Genomic DNA, 20520 nt, shown 5'->3' on the forward strand with positions numbered 1-20520 from the left:
CTGGAGATGGTATTTAAGGTGGTGGCTTGGGTAATCTCAGGTTGTTACTCACTTCTTCTGTGTGTCTTCAATCTATACAGGAGGTATAGACTTAATAAACTTACTTTTTCTCTTGTTAGTCTATCTTTTATTACGAGGCATCTCAATCAAGAGCTCAGAAGTGTAGAGGGAAAACAGACCCTGTGTTAACACTAAGCCAGCTTCAATAATTACCAACTCATGAGCAGTCTTGATTTATCTGAACCGCCTACTCTTACCTCTCAAGATTATTATTATTTTTGAAACACCTTTATTGTGGTATAATTCCTGTACACATATTTCAGATATACAATTTGATGAATTTTGATAGACATATACACCTATGAAACCACCATCACAATCAAAATAGCTAACATTTCCATCACTCCCCAAAAGGTGCAAATTTGGAACTCCCAATTTATCTCTTCCCACCCCCTTTATTCAAAGATTATTTTGAAGTGGTTCTTAAATACCAAATCATTTTTATCTATAACTATTTTACTATGTGTCTTTACAGAATGTGGAATCATCCTCACGCATAATCCTAAACCCATTATTGTTCGTAAACATTAACTTTAATGTTAATGATATTAATGATATCCAGCAAGTGCTCACAGTTGTCTTTTCTTCCCCTTTATATCGAATAAGGTATATTTGGTTGATACAACTTGTATGGGCTCCTTTTCTGCCTCCCCCTCTTGTTTTCTTTCCCTCTCAGCTATTTGTTTTATTTATTTTTTTTAAATGTGGGAAGCCAGGTTGTTTGCCCTGTAGAGATTCAAATAGTCTCGATTTGGCTGATGGCTTCTCCCCGTGAGTCATTTAACATGTTCCCCTGGCACCGTGGATTGGTGGTTAGATCTAGAAGGTAGGTCTGACTCATTCAGATTGCATACACCCCTCAGCACCTCCTCTCCCCCACTTTGTAGGGTTGTAGGCTTGTGTATCTGCCTTATGAGATACATGTCTTGTATTTTTGTGTGTGTGATGTTAGGAGCTATTCACAATCATTGCTCAAGGTCCATTAATTCATTAGGGATTGCAAAATGTTGATGTTTTAATTCTAATTCTTTTATTTATTGGTGGAATTATTTTCATAAAGGGAAGCTTTGTCATTTTCAACTCTTGGTTACCCTGAGCTATGGTGTTTACAGGAAGGGCAGGGGAATTTCTTCATTTTCAACTTTTAAAAACTAATTTTCAAAGTGATTCAGTTCTCTTGGGTCTAATGAGTTTTGTTTGTTTGTTTTTGTTGTTAATTTGGTTTGGTTTTATGAGTGATGGGATGTGCTCCTGTCTAGAGTCCTGATGGTTATTGTTTCCCCGTGTTCACTGCTCTTCCTCCTTATCTCTCATTCTTTTCTATTTATATGTTTTACTCAAACATTTTTTCGATATCTGATAGGTGGTTTCTATTTCCTATTTTTTCCCCCCCTCATAAACCAGAGAAGGTAGAGTTGGGCAAGGAGTGTTTCAAGTACATAGGGAAAAAGGAGGAACTGTACTCACTGGGGAAGTTCAAGCACTGAACCGCATAAGAAGTTAACCTAAGAAGCAAGAAGTGAAGCCCAAATGTCTGGTGCTTTCAGAAGGCTGAATACCCAGGACTCCACCATGAAATGTCTGCTTCAGAGACTCAGACTCTCCTGGAACCTTCAATGTTGGGGCATTGTGGTATTATATTGGGCTGTTTTAAAAGTCCCCTGTGATTTCACAATTGTGAAGACTTCTTGTGAAGGAATAAGAACTATGTTCTCAGTTGGTTTGTGGCAGGAGTCTTTACTGGGTGGTGTCAGTGACGAAGGGTTCATGAGAACCATTTTTGACCTTGCTCCTGCTTGTCCAGGAAGTGTTTTTTTGTTTTTTTGTTTTTAACTTTTATTTTTTTGTGGGGGGGAAGTCATTAGTTTTTTGATTAGTTTTTTAAAATGGAGGCACTGGGGATTGAACCCAGGGCCTCATACATGCTAGGCATGTGCTCCACCACTTTAGCTATACCCTGCCCCCTAGAAAGTTTTAACTTGGTTAATTTGATTTCAAGTTTGATAAGTATTTTCTTACTTGTTTTATTTCTTACTAGTTGAGGGTTAGGATCATGACTGGACAGAGGAGTGGAAGCTATGGGCCATGAACTGGCTTTACTCCTTAACGAGGCTGTTTACTCAACCGGGTTATTAAGTACAAGTCTCTCAATGGAAAAATCCAGTTGCTTAGGCAGTAGTGACCTGCCTTCATTTTGTACTTTTTGCTGCATTTATTGCATCTTTCAGCATTGCCCTGGGTGGGTGGTATTTTTTTTTTTCCCCTTGGTGGATGGTATTAATCTTACTTTCTCTTATAATTACACTGATGTTAGGCTGAAATGGAGAGCAGCTGAATAACAGGCAACAGATTCCCAAAGACAATGACAGGTTTTAGGAGAGTTTGGGACGGCAGGTGTTACCTCTGGGCTTCTGGAGAGCCCCACATTTGCAGACTGGGCTGCCCTTGGCCATACCTGAGCTGTGATGCCCATGTATACAGTTTGACGTTCTTCCATGTGTAAGCTTCCAGCTTTCCATCTCAGTTTCTATAAACAGTGGGCTTTACAATCTACTGTAGGATGGGCTCTTCCATGAGCTCTTAGTGTCTCCTGGGATGAGTGAGTGGACATGCTAGAGCTGCCACAGTGAGCTTTTGTGTTCTTGAGAGCCGATCATCTTACTTACAGTTCTTCAACTAAACCGTACCCCCTTCTCTACAGTACGGGAAAACTTCCGTGACATCAGGAAAGGCAAGGCAGTTGGCTCAGGCTGTGAACGTGTGTGTTCATGTGTGTGGAGCAAGACGGGAATGTTGAGGTTTCATGTCACGCCCGTTTGAGGGGTGAGGACAGCTTTATGTAAATATGCTGATACGGACTCCAGTTGGTTGAGCAGAAAAAACGTGTTAGTTTGTTTCATGTTTGACGTTTTGGATTTTCCTTCCCTTCCTTTCCAAAGTCAAGTTCCTGAAAGATTGCCAACCTTGTGGCATTTGTGTTTTGAGAAGTCCGAGGAGGAAGTGATGCTGAGGGCCTAGGTGTTTACTGTTGGTTACTTGGATTTGTGTTGAGTGTTTGATGTTCCTTGCTGAGGCAGAAGGGCACCTCATAAGGGGTGACTAGGGGGAGAAAGTAGGTCGTGGGGTGCAGTGGCCGTTTGGCAGGATGGGCAAGTGTTGCTGTTTCTTTACCTTTAGTTTTGGGAAAGAAAATTGCTTTCCCTAAGTCTTACTCAGGAGATAAGCCCCAATGTCCCCCAGCTCTTCAGTTTAGTATTTTAATTTTTGTCTTAGGGAGTAGATGATTGGTAATTTTTCTTCCACACCAGCACCTGCGGTATATGTCAGATAGAGAACCACAGATAGATCATTTTTTTGGTTTGGCTTCTGCCGTGTTTAGTATTTAACTCCAAGAAACATCCCAGCTTCTAGGAAGGTGGAGCCATACTGACACAGTGCCTCCTGGGGCTGAGAGCCTGGAGACCCCCCAAGCCCGGTTTCTTTGTGATACATACTCCAACAGCAGCTGGGCTCTATTCTCTTGATCTACAGACCCACTGAGTTTGGGCTGGGAAAGATGGGACCTGTGTTGGTGCCAACGTCTCAAAGCGTAAAGGTTCTCAAAGCAGAAGGAGATGGTTAAGACCATGCCTTCCATACATGAGCCATCTTGACTTTTTGTTGGGCTGGGATGTTGAGAGAACAGGGGGCTTGTTCACATGTAAGCCAATTCCTTACCTTTCTGCTGCCGCCTTTTCCCTTATTTGCCTTAGGCCAAGACTCAGAATTTTGCCAGATGCGTTCTGAAGCACTGGTTTTAATATTTATTGCAGATCCACAGTGTACCTAGTGTGCTGTACTAAAGCTTGATTGTCTTTGTAAAATTTTGGCTTAAGGTGGAAACTGTTGTCTGCTTGTCTTAGAGAAGAGAGTGGATCTACCTAGTTTTCTTTTAGATTAGCCATGAAAGTAGCATTTTGTCAAAATACGTTTTTAACTTGCGAATAATAAATGTAAAAGTTGTGTTAATCAAAAACTGGTATGGCTTATATTTCTAATTAGGGTTTTTTTTTCCTTTACTTTTAGGAAGGCACCAAAGTAGTTCAGCCCTTATTTTTGGGGAAAATCATTAATTATTTTGAAAACTATGATCCCAGCGATACTGTGGCTTTGCACGAAGCCTATGGCCACGCTGCAGTGCTGAGTACCTGCGTGCTCATCTTGGCCATCCTGCACCATTTATACTTCTACCACGTTCAGTGTGCGGGGATGCGGTTACGAGTAGCCATGTGCCATATGATTTACCGCAAGGTAAGTGTCATTCTGGACCAAAGTGTGTACATGAAGCACTGGAAGCATTTCGGTAAAGATTTCAGTAAATTAAAAATTTCGTTAACTAGTAAAAATTGTGAATCACTATATTCTACACCTGAAGGTTATATAATATCAATTGTACTTCAATACAGTTAATCTATGAGAAAAGATCTGTAAAATTTATAAATACAAAGTAGATCTAGAAAAGATTTCATGGATTGAATTTTTTATCTGTGAGGAGACTGTATTTGAGAAAGGGAATGATTATATTTTGAAGTGACCAATTTAATCATTCTATGTAATTGTGTTAATGAAAGAAAAATATATGCAGATAATAACTAATATATATAAAATAGATAACAGATTCATACTGTGTAAGCGCCGGGAACTATATTCATTATCTTGAGTAACTTATGGTGAAAAGAATATGGAAACGAATATATGTATGTTCCTATATGACTGATGCATTGTGCTGTGCACCAGAAACTGACACAACATTGTAAACTGACTATACTTAAGTAAAAATAAAAGTTTAAAGAAAGAAAAAATATAGATGGAATCCACCCCACATACAGACTCATTCACTATATTCTATAGTTGTGATTAGTCTTAGAGTATTAGAGAAAATAGTTGGGTATTTGGGGTTAAACTTGAAATTTTACATTGATTTGATTGATTTTGGAGAGAATTTTGGTTGCTCTTTATTCAAGTTATTTTTCTAGTATAATTCTTTTTCTTTAGTATACATGATAGCAGTTTTAATAAGATCTGATTTGATGTGTCTGTGTTTTTGTATTGAGAAAATACCATAAAATCATTCCATAGTTTGCTCCGGTCTTAGCGGTAAGACGAGGAAGGATTTCAGGTGTCTTTACAAAGGAGCTGCCACAGATACACCAGTGTCACGATCTTAAGGGCTTCTTTTTTTTGTAATTCTCATTTGGCTGTGTTGTATACTTGAAATCTGCCTGCAGTAGAAGACACAGAAAAGGCTAGCTACGTGAGGTGATGGAGATGGTTAACTGGTTTAACTACAGTAATCGTTACCCAGTGTGTATTTGTATGAAAACATCATGTTATACATCTTAATATATATACACAATTTTCATTAAAAAAAAAAATCCTAATTGAAGGCTAAAACCAAACAATGTAAATTAAAAGTACTGCTTCTGTACCTAATTGCTGCTTCTCTAGGATTTCTGTCTCTTGGGAGTGCTTTTCTCTGCCAAATGCAAGATGTTATCTCCTCATCTTTCCTTGAGCAGAGTCTTGTTAATCTTGGGGCTGTGTGAACCTGGACCCTGGCATCTCACTGTCGTGACTGGTGACAGCACGTGAGCAGGTTTCCTCTTGGGTGACGTGGACATGACTACAGGGCCCGTCCAGGGGTCTTCATTGTCCTTCATCATCCTCTTTGTTATTTTGTTGCACCTTCTACCATTTGGGAGATAGATACTCAGATTTCCCCACAAATTAGCCAGATGTTTGTCTTGGCAGATCATGCTTAGCTCCCGTAAATAAATAGGAAATTTCACTAGAATTCCACCAAAAACCTTAAGTTAGGTTTGAGGTGATGGTTCAGTCAAACAAAGCTTGCTCTTTGCTGCACAGGTGAGCCATTGTCCACCTGTTTTTCTTTGTCTTCCTGCTAACATTCTGTAACGGTGCCTTTGGGAAATCTGATCTGACCTGGCATGTTTGCTTATGTGAATGTAAACATCTCCCAAAGGTACTAATTTGCCATCATGATTAACCTGAGAGAATAGTCCCTTTATGAAGTCAGGAATTGTTGGGGTTAAACCGTAAATGTTATCTGAAATTCCAGAAACCTGGGAACGAAAATTTCCTCCTGCACAGCCTTGCATCTAGAATCCTGCTGAGGTGCAGAAACAAGACACTTCTTTGCAGGTTTCAGGTGCGGTGTTTCCTTAGGGCAAAAGCTGGCAAGAGACTGGCTGTGAAAGGCCCTTCCAAACATTGGTGGTTTTATGTTCAGGCCCCACCTCCTAATCTCTGGTCCTGGGAAAAAATCAGGTTGGGTGTTGTAAATGGAATGGCTGCTAAGCTCAGTCAGTAGCATGCAATTTTGAATGATCTTGTGGGATGTGTCATATGTAAAAATCACCTGTTATTTATTTACCTTTTTAAAACACAGTGATAAATTATGCACAACATAAAATTCACCATTTAACTCTTTTCCAATATATCATTTAGTGACATTAAGTACATCCACATTGATGTACGGCCATCACCACTATTTGTCTCCAGAACTTTTTGTCTTAACCAGTCTGAACATCCCATTAAACACTAACCCCCCAGCCCCCTCACCCCCACAGCCATCACCCTTCTGCTTCTTCTCTAGGAATTTGACTACTCTAGGCAACTCATATAATTGTAATCATACAGTGTTTGTCATTTTTGTGTGTTTGGCTTATGTCATTAGCACAGTATCTTCAAGGTCCATCCGTGTTGTAGCAGGCGTCAGAATTTAATTCCTTTTTAAGGCTGAATAATACTCCAGTATAGGTGCATTCAGCATTCTGTGTATCCATCCATTCATATGTCAGTGGACATTTGCGTTGTCTCCACCTTTTGGCTATTGTGAATAATGCTGCTGTGAACAAAGTTTTACAAATAGTTGTTCAAGTCCATGGTTTCAGTTCTTTTTACTGCATCCCCAGAAGTGGAGTTGCTGTAACTATATGCTAATTTTTTTGAAGAACTGGTGTACTCTCTTCCTTTGTGGCTACATCAGTTACATTCCCACTTGATCGTTAAATTTTATGTTTAACTTGAGACCTAAATTAAAAGTTACTGTGAACCATGACATTTTGTTTGAATCAGTGGCTCCAGTTGGATGGTCTCTTGAAACAGCTCATGGTGGTCTTTTCACATTCTTCAAATCTCTGGGGCATTTTCCAGAACGTTTTACCAAATAAAGGGATTGCACAATATAGGTTGTGGGTTTTTGTTTTTTATTTTTTGTTTTTGCTATGTCAGCAGGTTTTCGTTAAGAACACAGGTTTCTCAAAATGATAGTGTCTTGAGCCTTATATTCGCTCATTTTAGAAAGTCTCCTCCAGTCCCTACTGAGATTCCCAGCATGCACTGCTTTCCTATCTGCAGTGGGAGCGGTGTCTTACTTCCTAGTTTTTTCTTGGTTGAGACACAGAAGGAGGACTGGTTCAGACCTCAAAGGGTAACACCCCCAGGTTAGAGCAAGGGAGGTGGCCCAGTGTGGGGTTAGATGGTGACCTCGGGCTAGGTGACCCTGGTGGAGGATGGCTAATGATTTCCAACCATAGTCACTAGTGGGCATGCACCTGCCATTTGCCAGTCTGCACCTTGTCTTTGGGGCTGAATGTTACAGGTGTCCAGACCTGGGACAAGCAGGATGACAGGCTTACTAATCAGGATGGTCTTGTCACATGGCATTTGATTTTATGGATTACAAAATGCATAATGCAGGGAGACTTTTCCTTAAGATCTTTATCCTAATGGGCTCTCGGTTTCCTGGCTTTGTGTCCAGCCCGTAGAATTGTGGTGGTTCCCCTACTGGATTCTGAGGATCGGTGGGTTTGCTCTGAATGCCTGCAGTGGGACCAGATAGTCCTTGAGATCCCTGGTTGTTCTCTGGTGCTTCCTTGTTACCTGGTGCAGGCTTTCCTATGAATCAGATCAGTTTGGCCTGATTTCTTACTCTACTTAAGAGTCTCGTCTTTACTCTCTTTATACCCAGAGGATAGTTTGCAGGAAGGTATTTGTTCTTTGCAGGGAGTCCACTCATCTTTGAAACAAACATCCTAGTTTCCCTTTATCTTTTATTGTAGAGCTGTCTTACAAGTATTTATGTACAGTCAGTCCTCCTTACTCGCTGGTTGTATATTTGTGTATTTGTCTACTTGCTAAAATTTATTTGTAATTCCAAAAATCAATATTCGAGGCTCTTTCATGGTCTTTTGTTGGTGTGTACATGGTCTGTCAAGGTTTGTATCACCTAAGACATGTATTCACTGGGGCTAAACAATATATTTCAGCTCTTGAATTGTGGAACAAATGTCCCTTTTCTGGTCTGCTTAGTGCCCATGCTTTCTGCGCTTGTGTGCTATTTTGGGTGATTTTGTTGTTTAAAATGGCCCCTTGAACAAAGGGCTAAAGTTCTGTCGTGCTCGTAAACAGAAGACTGTGCTGTGCCTTGTGGAGAAAACACGTGGTGGTAAGCTTGGTTCAGGTATGAGCTACAGTGTCTTTGTTCAGGAATCCAGTGTTAATGAATCAACAATAGATACTAAATACAGTGTCGTTAAACAGAGACATACAGCAAACAAGGTTATGTAAGTATTGATCAGTTGATGAAGCTGTTGGTACCAAAGGGTGGCAGAACCCTAACCCTATATTTCCCTGAGGAGCCCTTAGAATCCACTAGTTCTTTCAGTGTAGAACACACCCGCTGCTGGTAATGAGGATCGGCTGCTGATGCTCATACAGAACATCTTAAGGTGGTGGCTTCTGTAGATCAGTATTCTGTTTAGAGAAATATTTTTGTGTACTTTACATCTATTTTTAATCATCTAAGTGATGCAGGTGTATTTGTAGAATTCTGTAATTTAGGGGTAATGCCTGTTCCTTGTATCCACACTATTTAGATTTTATGGTTGTAGGAAATAATCTTCATCTTTATGAGTCGTGGACTCTTCCTCTTTCCTTTAATCCTTTCTCTTAACACCCCAACCCTCCGACATCCTCTTGCAACCATTTTGTTTGTTTGTTTGCTTTTTTGGAGGGGGGTGGTAATTAGGTTTACTTATGTTTTTTGATGGAGGTAGTGGGGATTGAACCCAGGACCTTGCTAAGCATGTGCTCTACCACTTATACCCTCCCCCCTCCTTGCAACCATTTTACTTCTCCTTTCTAGAGAAGACGTTAATTGTGAGTGTCCTGGGGTCAGGGCAGCAGACATGCTTTCTCCCAGAGCTTCAGCAGGACATAGGGGTAGCCCTTCCAGGGTGCAGGGAGAGGCCAAGCTTACTGAGTTCTCCAGATCTATGTCTGCAGTCCTCTGTAGGAAATGGAGCCTGATGTTAAAAAAAAAAATCTATGCAGTGAGCATGCCATGTGCCCAGGGTGAGAAAGGAAGGGATTGCCGCCTGCAGCGCACCCCCTCCCCTCTATGGGGGCCTGTCTACCCAAGCCCCCCAACCCATCCCTCTGAATTTGCTCCTTGGATTGTGGAAAGGCAGTTGATGGAAAACTTTGCTGGTGTTTCAGCCAGTGGATTTCATGTTCATAGTTCTCAGAACTTCTGTTTTTATTTAAAGCTAATTCTGTTTTGGTCTAGATGCAATATTGCTTTATGTTTACACTGGACAATATGAATTGGCAGCTGTTCAGTTGATGTGGGCTTACAGAACCGGCAAGTTCATATGATTCAATCTAACATCGTGCTAGTCTCTGGTCATACTTCCCTTCTGAAAGTATCGAGGGACTAGTGTCTTGAGGGTACTGGTAAAGTGAAAGTAGCAGTATGGTATTTATAGAAACAGTGACTCCCTGGAAGCATATGATACTTTGTTGGACTGTTCTGATATATTCTAACTCTCTGATAAAATCAGAATGAAACTAGTAATGCTTCTCACACTGTTTAACACTGTTAAACACACTTTTTTTTTCTCCATTTCTCTTTTATTTCTGATATAAACTTGAGTCGGACCTGTGCATTTTATAAGAAGTTAATCCCATTAAGGGACAATTGGTCAGCATTCTAGTTTTCTGGGGAAAGAGTTAAGAGGAGCCGGTGGGTACAGGTTTAATTTTCTGTGGGTAGGAGTTTGAGCTAACAAAGCAGGTTAAGGAAGGCGCGCTGTTGTGGTTTAGATTTCTTCAAAGGGGGCGTTCCTGCTGCTGGAGTTACATGTGTCAATGTCATTCTACCAGCTGATAATGGTCTGCTCTGTGGGGCTGCAGTGCAAACTGGAAGGGTACGCTTAGCTCAGTGGTTCCCAAACTGCTGTAAGTTGGGTTCATGTGGAGAAAATTTTAAAACAACACTGATTTCCTGGGCGCATTCCCCAGACATCCCATTTTAATTGGTATAGGGGGAGTTAGCAATTTTTTTTATGCCTTATAACCAAGATCTTTCAGTACATAGGGGTAGCATGAAGGTTGCAAGTTTCACTTCTGTCAGTGGCGAATACCCTTTGAAATGGTAGTTGTAAAACCTCAGGGATGCTTGCCCTTCATCAGTGCTTCTGTGTCTCAGATTCTGGGCTGGAAATCTGGTGTGCAATGAACGCTCATTTTTTGAGTCAGGTGCACAGTTACTTTGTAGAGGACCCCGTGGCAGGTCAGTTAGGGTAGAGACTGTGAGCATGGACTCTGCCGAGCACCTGGGACAGAGACATTAAATTCAGGAGGGTAGAGACATAGCAAGACTCTACTGTGACTGCTTTGGTATGAATTCTAGGTTTTTTCATCTTTGTAGATATTTGCCTTAGGCAAACTGCTCTGAGCTTAAATTTCCTCATTTGCAATTTTACCCAATTCTCCTGGTTGTGGTGAGGATTAAATGAGTCAATCTGTGCAAAGCATTTAACACAGTGCCTGGCACTTAGTGTTCAGGCTCTCCTGCCAAGCTCATTATTGGCACTCAGTCACAGGACGCTCGAGTACGTATCATTAAATGAAATAGCAGCTTGGGTGCTAAGTGCTGCACTTGTGTACGTTCTTAATGGTTTAGGGAACGATCCCACTGATTGGTGAGGGGTGTGTGGGTGTGCAGGGGGCATTCGTGCATTGAACAATGTTGAGATGGAAAAGCTAAAACAGTTTATGTGGAAAATGGTAGGAGCACAGTTGGCATAAGAATTTTGGAGAGCATTCGGTCCTGAGTAAATCCAGAAGGGAATATTGGGACTAGGGGATGGAGGACCTACATATGAAGTTCAGGTCCTTGGATTTATTTACTTGGCAGAAGGGAGCCCCTGAAAATTGTTTAGGCAGGTAGTGAAGGACCAGAGCGGTGATGTAGGATGATGTGATGTGTCTGAGGCCTACTACGTGGGGCTACATGTGAAGCGGCCTGGGGCCCAGATGGAGATAATGAGTGGAAAGGAGGTCAGCTCTGGGAGGTGCAGGCTTAGTGTCTTCCAGGCCATTCATTCACTCACTCTTTCATTCATTCATTCATTCATTCATTCAGTCTTTAATAATTTGCCCATTTGGTGAGGCATTTAGTTCTCAGGAACTGCTGCTGATAATCCAACAAATGAGAGTTGTGAGCCATTGTGAGACAGTAACAGTTGTCTTATTTCATCTCATTGATGAACTGATCTGGTACAATAATGGGCAGAAATAAATGTTAGATAAAATAGCAAAATGAATTGGTATGTAGGCCTTTTAATGCCTTGTAATATTCATGAGAGAGGGGGGAGAGAACATTAGAAAGGAGTTTGCTCTGAGGGATTAGTTGAAGGAGAGGAGTGGCGGTTAGGAAATCATAGTTCTGATAGGAACCCGCAAAGCCAGTCAGTCTTGAAACTCAGGCAGTTTCTTAAGCATTGCTGCATTTCCTTACTATTACTCCAGAAACTTGGGCGGGGGCAGTACCCCAAATAATGGGTGGTATCGTTTTTGCAGCTTCTTTTCCAATCTTTATCTAGCCTCACATATTCACAGTGTCAGTCTTATTATGTACAGAGCGTTGTCCAGCTTTATCACCCTGCTGACTTCACTCAACCGCCTCTCTGGCTGCGTTGATAATCCATCTAAAAGACTGCTTGTGTGTGCTTGTCTCAGGGTAAAAGCTGTCTAGGTCTGTGGCCTTACTTGGAATGTTTCTTTGGTCTGTGTGTTGGGCTGCATGTGCCAAAGTTACCTTCAGACGGAGGTTTTGTTTAATCTCCTATGGGTGGCTAAGTATGGCAGCGCACTGTTCCACCGAGCTCTGCAGTCTCGTAGTGGCATTGTGAGTAGTGCCCCCTGGAGGTGGGTTGTGTGTGACCTGGGGTAGTAGGTGTTTACTAGCTAGCCAGTTTCAAAGCAAACTGGCAATACTTGCTTCCTTTCAAAAATTCCCAAACTATGTATATAAAGCAGAGACACCAGAGAGACCACACTGTCCAACTAAAGACCACTCTCTGGAGCAGTGATTCTCACTGCCCCAGGGATATTTCATATCTTCTGGAGACATTACTGGTTGTTACAACTAGTAAGGTGCCACTGGCATCTGATGGGTGGAGGTGGCCTCAGATGCTGTTCACTATGCTACAGTGTGCAGGGTAGATAGATGTCCCTACTCATATATAGAATAGGTTTTTATTAGCCTCCTCCACCCATCAGATGCCAGCAGCACCTTGCTCTATACCAAGCTTGTTAATGATGTAGTAATGCGGTTTCTCCCCTCCACTGGGCAAGAACTCCAGCGATCCTGCTGTGCTCAAGCTTCGGTGTCTATGTTCGTGACGCCGCAGCACCAGCTCGCTGGTCACCCCTGGGCCGCCTGGACCTGGGCCTTTGCAACCCTCCTATTCGCTAAGCCCTTGCAGCAGCACCCCTGACCTTCCCCGAGGCTTGGTCCCCCAGCCGAGAGCTGGGGCAGTAGTGGTGTTCATCTTGGGAGTGTCCCTTCTCCCGAGGATGAGCCGTGCCCTGCATGCCATCCAGTGTCCAGTCAAGTGGTTCCTATGGCAGAGCTGGAGGCAGGGCTGTCCCACTGTCAGTTGCTCAGCCACTTTGCAGAGCAGATGTCTCGTCGCTGCTTTTAATAGCTGGGTATTTATGAGCCTGGCAGCTGGGAGCTCTGTGTACAGTATAGGGCGTGGTTGTTTGAGCTGCAGTACAAACATCTCGCTAAACAGATGAAGGATGAGGGTGTATGCTAGGCTCCGGTTCATCAAATTCTGGCACGAGTCACTTGTGCTTGGTAAAACCCAGAACCTCAGTCTAATCCCAGACCTACTCTACTCCCTTGGATTTTTTTAAGGAAAATCTGTGCACTTAACCTGTGCCTCAAGGATTCTTAGCATCATGAAAGCTTAGGAAACACTGGACTAGCGAATGGTGAAGGGAGCATAAACTGGAGCAGGGGGAGGCTGGTGCCTCCTTGGAAAGGGCAGGGGCAGTGTGAACACCTCCTTTCCCTGGGACTTATGCCGAAATCTTGAGTCATATTTATTTTTAAAACCTTTAATTAGTTAAGCAGTTTTCTTATTTGTTTGAATATATTCTTATTTTTCCCTTCTATTAAAATATTTCTCTAGGTTTAGAATTTTGGGTTGGTGGTTATTTGCTTTCAGGTCTTCAAAGGTAATTGTTTTTTAATTAAGTTTATTTATTTTTTGTTTTAATGGCAGTACTGAGGATTGAACCCAGGACCTCGTGCATGCTAAGCATGTGCTCCACCACTGAGCTATACCTTCCCCTCTGTAATTGTTCTTTAAATTACCAAAACAGTTTTTTTTCTAACTATGGTAATCAAACCACAGAATTGACTATGCTTACCATTTCTGAGTGTACAATTCAGTGATTTGTAAGTACATTTATGTTGTGCAACCATCACCCCTCATCTCCAGAACACTTTCCATCTTGTAAAATTGGAATTTTGCTCCCATCAAACGGCTTCCCATTCTACTTTCTCTCTCTGTGGGATCCTACAGGAGCTGTCCTGGGGTGACTGGCTTATTTCAGTTTGCATAATATCCTCAAGGCTCACCTAATTCTTTGAGAAGAGAGAGGTCATACATTCTCAGCGTTCATTGGAAAAAATTAACCATTCACCCTGATCCTCAGCTGTGGTGATGAACTTAGCTCTGGTGATGAATTTAGCTGCGGAGGGAAGGGAAGGCACGCCCTCTGGCTGCCTCTCTGAGCCCGTGGCTCTGCCTTGGCCCTGTTTTGAAGTCCTCATCTCCTCCTCCCTCCTCCCTCTGGGACTCATTACCTGAACTTCCCTGGTCATTGTCTTTGCTCAGTATCTCTGGGACTTTACAGCTGTGGGCACCCGGCTGCTGTTTGGTTTGCTCCACTCCAGTATGTAGGAAAACGTGGGATTTAGGAAGATGGAATTTGGAAAAAGTGTGAGAGAGGAGCTTTTCCTCATGGTTCTTCATATTTTTCTCCTAATTCCTTCATAAGCATCAATGAGAAGAATTAAGGCATCACTCACTGCTCTTGATCTGTTTGGTTATAAAAATGTAGGTTGTGAATGAATCATTCTTTAGGCAGCATCTTTAAGTATTGTCTTTTAATCCCCCCCACCCCATTCTGCTACACAGATGTCTTCATTTCCTGAAAGCATCCAAGCTGGTGTTTTAGGGGAGGAGTAATGCGACTAGTTTTGCAATATCACAAAAGTACACACTGTTGGTTACTTCAGGTTTGTGGCTTATCCAGGCTCCGCGAGTTCAGTACTTTGATAAACATACACCATTAGGAAAAAGGAAAATTCGCACCTTGTAAAATACGCTCCTTTTGACAACTTCTCAGTACAATTACATACCCTGGGGGAGTTTGTCGCGGGCATATTCCCTCTTGTCCTCTTTTGGTCTGAAAGAAGGCACGTGATAAAATAATTGGATTGCAGACACTGACTGGTATATATAAAATAGATGAACAGGTTTATTCTGTAACGCACAGAGAAATATATTCAACATCTTGTAGCTCATGGTGAAAAAGAGTATGAAAATGAATATATGCATATTCATGTATGACTGAAGAATTGTGCTGTACACCAGAAATTGACACAACATTGTAAACTGGCTATACCTCAGTAAAAAAAATTAAAAATAATTGGAAACTTCATTACAGACAAAAACGGTTTTTAGTATAGTTGCTATAAAAGACTTAACATACGGCCTCCTATATGAAGTTTTATGACTGAGCATGTCAGTTTTGAGAAGATAGATTTATAGAAATGTATACTTTCGAAATTGGGAAAAATGAAACATTTTAAAAGATGTTGATAGAAGCCATTTTTTCTCCTTTCTTTGGGGGGTGAAGTTCATTTATATTCTCATTAAGATTATCTTCTAAAATTTGTATTTGTGTATATTCTGGGTTGCCTTCTTCTCCCCGCTGTGGGCTTTTCACACCCTGCCTGCTTTTCCTTCTTCCTGTTGCCTGCCCGCCCGCTCACCTTTGCCGCAGCTACTCTCTGGTGCTCATTTATCTTTCCCTCTCTTGATCAGCAAACCAGTAAGACAGGGCTTCTCTTTCAAACGAAGCAGTTGGTGGTGAGGAGGGTCTGGGGGTGAGGGGTTGGGTTTTGCAGTCATTATCTGGGGATGTGACCTCCCTTTGAACATCGACCATGAAATTTCCTTACGTGTTCTTTGCATTGATACCATGGACTTTGTTAAGTTGGAGTTAAGTTTCCTAGAACAATGTATGTTGACTACACCCGCCCCATGGAAACACCTATTTTTAGTTCCTTGATTCACATTTTCTGGAATGTTTCCAAGGACCTGGGGCACTTCCTGCCCCCCACGGTGAGGAGTGGTGTTTTGCATGTTGTGTGGTCCAGCAGCAAACAGCTGGGCATTCTGTGTGGCGGTTGTCAGATAGGGGCCTGGCCATGTTCTGCTTGTCACCTTGCTGGAGTGCTAGGGCCCGGGCGGGGGTAGTTACTAGGGCATCAGAGAGGCCAGCCTCAGGGACTCGGCCGAGAGGGGATCAGGTCAGGGAATGTGGAGAAACTCCTCCTGAGGAAGCCACTGTGGTTCTCGGGTCCACAGCGTGGCCCTGGGGTCCTCACACTCGGAGGCATCCTTGTCATTTCTGTGCATGGCTTTCTGGGCTCTAGTGGGTCACAGTGGTGTAAAGGTAAAAGGTGGCTATCAGAATTCAAATGAAAGTTAATGGTACTTCCAGGAGATAAATGCGTAGCGCTTTAGAATAGATGTCCTAGGTTTGGTGTCAGCCATGGAAAATCAGGCCCACGATGCCTCCACTGCCCCACCAAAAAAAAAAAAAGCCAGTGGAATTGTCGGATCAGAGAACAGCAGGGGGAAGATATAGCTCAAGTGGTAGAGCACATGCCATGGCATGCACTAGTTCCTGGGTTCAATCCCCTGTACCTCCTCTAAAAATAAATAAATAAACAAACAAACAAACCTAATTACCTCCACCCAAAAATTAAAAAAAAAAAAAAAAAGAAGATCAGAGAACGGCAGGTTGTTGACCTTGTATGGACTGTGTTTTTCATTTCCCTGAATCTGTTTTTTTCCTACAGAACCATAGAGGAAATCCAGTTAGTTTTGCAGAGGTCACCCATCATGCTCACGGGGACGGAAGGTGATAAATAGGCAGCTTGTGGGTCCTCCCCTCAGAAGCGGAGATTAATCGCTTTAGATCGTGCAGTCATGAAAGTAGGTGTGACAGCATTGCTAAGCAACTCTGGGCAACGATATGGGAAAAATACAGCAATTTTCTGCTTCGGGTGAGCTAACCATAGTTGCCTGTTGGAGTCATAGCCAGTGTACCTAGAAACTGCATCATCCCACAGGCTCAACTCCGGGGGAAGGGCCACAGACCAGGAAGTAAGTCAGAAATGCAAAACAAGTGACACACGTGCTTGTTTTCTATTCTGAAGGCCTTTTAGAGCCTGCTTACTCGGACTCAAAATAGTATGAAGCCGTATCTTAGTGCAGAAACAGCAGTATGCAATGGTGAGATAGTCTATTGAAGGGATGGCCTGATGGCAAGGGACAGGATAGAATTATAACATACGGAAAACCCCAAAAGCATGGCCGCTGGGGGGCTCTGTGCTGGAGAGGAGCCTCCACACACACTGAGGGGCACTGACGTTGGCTGAGAATCACGTCGGTGATGAGAAAATCTGCACCCTGAGGATGGTGCACTACAGTTTGCACTCTCTGTGTTACAGGGCTGCTGAAGAAGGGTTTGGGGAGAGTTTCCACTCAAATGGAGATTAGAGTCTTAAAGGGTAGTACTTTTCACCAGTCCTGAAAACTCAATTCTGTGAAAAGAACGTTCTTTTTCTCTGTTCCTTTCATAGTGATATTTACGTGTGCACACTGGGGTTTTGTGTTTCATGTCTACTGATTTAAAATAATTGAGAAACAGTTTGTTTTTCAAGTGAATGACAAATATTCTTTTTTTTTTTTAAACCTTTTTAAAATTGAAGTATAGTCATTTTACAATGTTGTGTCAGTTTCTGGTGTGTGGACAAACATCTCATGCATTTATTGTTTTTAAAAAATTGAACAAATTAAGGTTTTGGCCTAGACTGTAGAGTTCTCTTATAACCCCATGTGTATTTTCAGCACCCAGCCCCCCTTTCCCAGAGTAGGAACCAACCATAAGTGGATCCCTACTTAAATGGAATTTGCATTCCATAATTCATAATACTGTTCTTAATGGCCATGTGGATTCTATTGTAATCAGTAATTAGATATTTATTTTGTTTTATAATTTTTAGTAAGTTGATATTTAGATTGTTTTCTGGTTTGTATATATTAACAAACAGCAGTGTGATGAACCTGATTGAGGCTACACCTTTGGGGACATCCTTTATTTCTCAGGGTGTATACATTTGAAGCCTTTTAGTATACCAGATTTCCTTCTAGAGTTAACTGTTTAAATTCTATTAAAACAAGGTGTCCCCACACCCTTGCCAAGCATGGATGTTTTGAGGATTTTTGGATTTGAGTATTTGCAGATTTTCATTAGCCATTTGTGTTTTTCCTAAGTGGCTTTCCTGCACATATTCTTTGCCCTTTAAAAAAAAATGGTAGGCTTTTATAATTCTTTTGGTATTTACATGCTCTTGATTTATTAAAGAGATTAATTTTGGGTCTGTCATATATGGTGCAAATATTGTTTCTAGTTTGTTTTGTTTGCCTTTTATTGTTCTAATGGTGGAACTATTTTGTTTTCACAAGGAAAATTTAACCGAATAATATCCCTTTATAGCATGTCAACTTAAGCAAATAGAGAACCAAAACATTAGCATTAATTTGTATGTTGTTTTTCTCTATACTGGATGTGAATAGTTTTTGACTGTAACACATACATGTTATTAGAGCAAATTTTAGTTTTCTGCATTAATGAGGAACAGTGGTAACTTTGCTTTATTAAAAAAAAGAGTGCCTATTCTCTGTCAGGTGTGAAGAGTTTCAGCTTATTTTCTTATCTGCAAAATAGGAATAATTTTTACTTTGTAGGGTTGTTTCCTATTCAGCGTCTGATACGCAGTATCTGCTCAGTAAATGGTAGCTAATTTTATGATCATGATGACATGAATGAATGCAACAGTTCTGTGCACTCAGCTAGCTGATAGCTCCTGAGGGCAACAGAGATGACATTGATTACTCATATTTCTTATTTCCCTTGTGATATTTTTTTGTGGCCCATAGTTATTTAGAAATGTATGGTTAATTTCCAAGTAGTTGGCTTTTAAGAGATATCTTACTGATTTCTAATTTAATTCTTTTGTCAACAGAGAATGTTCTTTGTAACATTTTTACATTTAGAAACTTATTGAGATTTATTTTATGGCCCCAGCATATGGTCTATGTTGGTGAACTTACAATGTGTACTTGAAAAAATTGTCCTACAATTGTGTGTGGTGGTCCATCACTGTCAGTTAGATTAAATTGGTTACTTACTATCTAAATCTTCTGTATCCTTATTGATTTACTTTTGGTCTACTTGTAATAATTACTGAGAAGAAGGATGTTGAAATCTCCTGTTATGATTGAGGGGTTTTCTGATTTTTCTCCATAGTTCTGTCTTTTTTTGTCCTATATATGTTGAAGCTCTGTAATTAGATCCATACACACTTAGGAGTGGTGAATTGACCACCATATTATTATGACATGTACCTCTTAATCTCTGGTAATTTAATTCCTTGTCTCAAAATCAACATTATCTGATGATAATAATATAGCCACACCTGGCTTCTTGTGCCTACTGTTTGCCTGGCATATCTTTTCCCTTCCTTTTACTTTATTTAAATTGAATCTCACATGTACAGCAGGCTGGGTCTTTCTTTTCTTAATCCTATGTGACAGTCTCTGGCTTCTAATTGGAGTGTTAGTCTCTGCATTAAGTGTAAATACTGATGTGATTGGGTTTAAGCCTTTCACTTTACTACTTTCTATTTTGTTTCACCTGCTTTTGTTCTTTTTTTCTACTCGGACTTATTTCAGTCAGTTAGCTATATTTTAGTACTCCATTTTGAAATTCCTTTGCTTTTTAGCATTATCTCCTGTATTTTTAATGTTGCTTTAGGGATTAAAATAGGCATCTTATTACAGTCTTTTATTGTAAGTTAATATTGGGACACTTTACATAAAATATAAGAAACATAGTAGTAACATTCTATTGCTGTTCCTAGTCCCTTGTGCTATTGTTGTTTACACGTTTTTACATCTACATACACAGTGCAGTGTTAACCTTTTTTTTTTTTTTTTTTTTGCTTTAAGCAGCCGTTTTTCAAATAAATGAAAAAGAAAGATAGAATTTGTGTTTACTTACTTATTTGCCAGTTTGGTTTTTCGTAATTTTTGTACATCTATGCCTTTCTACCTGGTCCTGTTTCCCTTTAGCTTAAGAAGAACATCTTTTATACTTTCTTATCCGCTGAAAGTCTCTCAGACTTTGTTTACCTGAGAATGTCATAATATCACCCTCATCATTTGAAGGACATTTTTGTTGGTTATAGAATTCTGCTATTTTCTTTTCAGCACTCTCAGCACTTCTTTTCTTCACTGTCTCCTTTTCTCCTTTTTTAAAATTGAGGTAAAATTGACATATAGCATGTTAGTTACAGGCATGCAGCATAATGATTCAGTATTTGTGCATACTGCAAAATGATCACCGCAGAAAGTCTAGTGAACATCCATCAGCACACATAGTTACAGAATGTTATTTTCCTTTGGTAAATGCTCTGTTTCTTGTCTCCATGGATTCTGGTAAGTCAGCTTGCTGTTGTATTGTTGTTCCTCTATAGGTAACGTGCCATAGGCACATCCTTGGGGGTTGCTGTCATTCTTAGGTATGCATGTTAATATTTTCTACCAAACTTGGAACATTTTGAACCATTATTCCTTCAAATATATATTTTTTTCTTCCCTATTTTGTCATCCAATTACGGGTGCTTCAGGGCTTGTGTTCTCCATTGAACCCTTAGGCTTTTTTCAATCCATC

The 20520-nt window shown here is 41.0% G+C and overlaps 1 protein-coding gene across 5 annotated transcripts in view; it reads left to right on the plus strand.

Moving 5' to 3' along the window:
* The window catches only part of ABCC4 (ATP binding cassette subfamily C member 4 (PEL blood group)), a 189924-nt gene that overhangs the window by 44005 nt on the left and 125399 nt on the right, over nucleotides 1-20520 (plus strand). For 4 of the 5 annotated variants that reach the window (XR_010383585.1, XR_010383587.1, XM_010980230.3 and 1 more), the window contains exon 4: nucleotides 4126-4350. Coding sequence is in view for 3 of the 5 variants with exons in the window: in XM_010980230.3 (XP_010978532.3) it covers nucleotides 4126-4350 (225 nt within the window). In the remaining 2 variants the exon portion in view is untranslated. Of the gene's footprint in view, nucleotides 1-1464; nucleotides 1679-4125; nucleotides 4351-20520 lie in introns of all 5 variants that reach the window. The other variant, XM_064493029.1, reaches the window with a different exon arrangement.

Source organism: Camelus dromedarius, chromosome 13 (genome assembly GCF_036321535.1).
Source record: "Camelus dromedarius isolate mCamDro1 chromosome 13, mCamDro1.pat, whole genome shotgun sequence".
In the NCBI taxonomy this organism is placed as follows: domain Eukaryota; kingdom Metazoa; phylum Chordata; class Mammalia; order Artiodactyla; family Camelidae; genus Camelus; species Camelus dromedarius.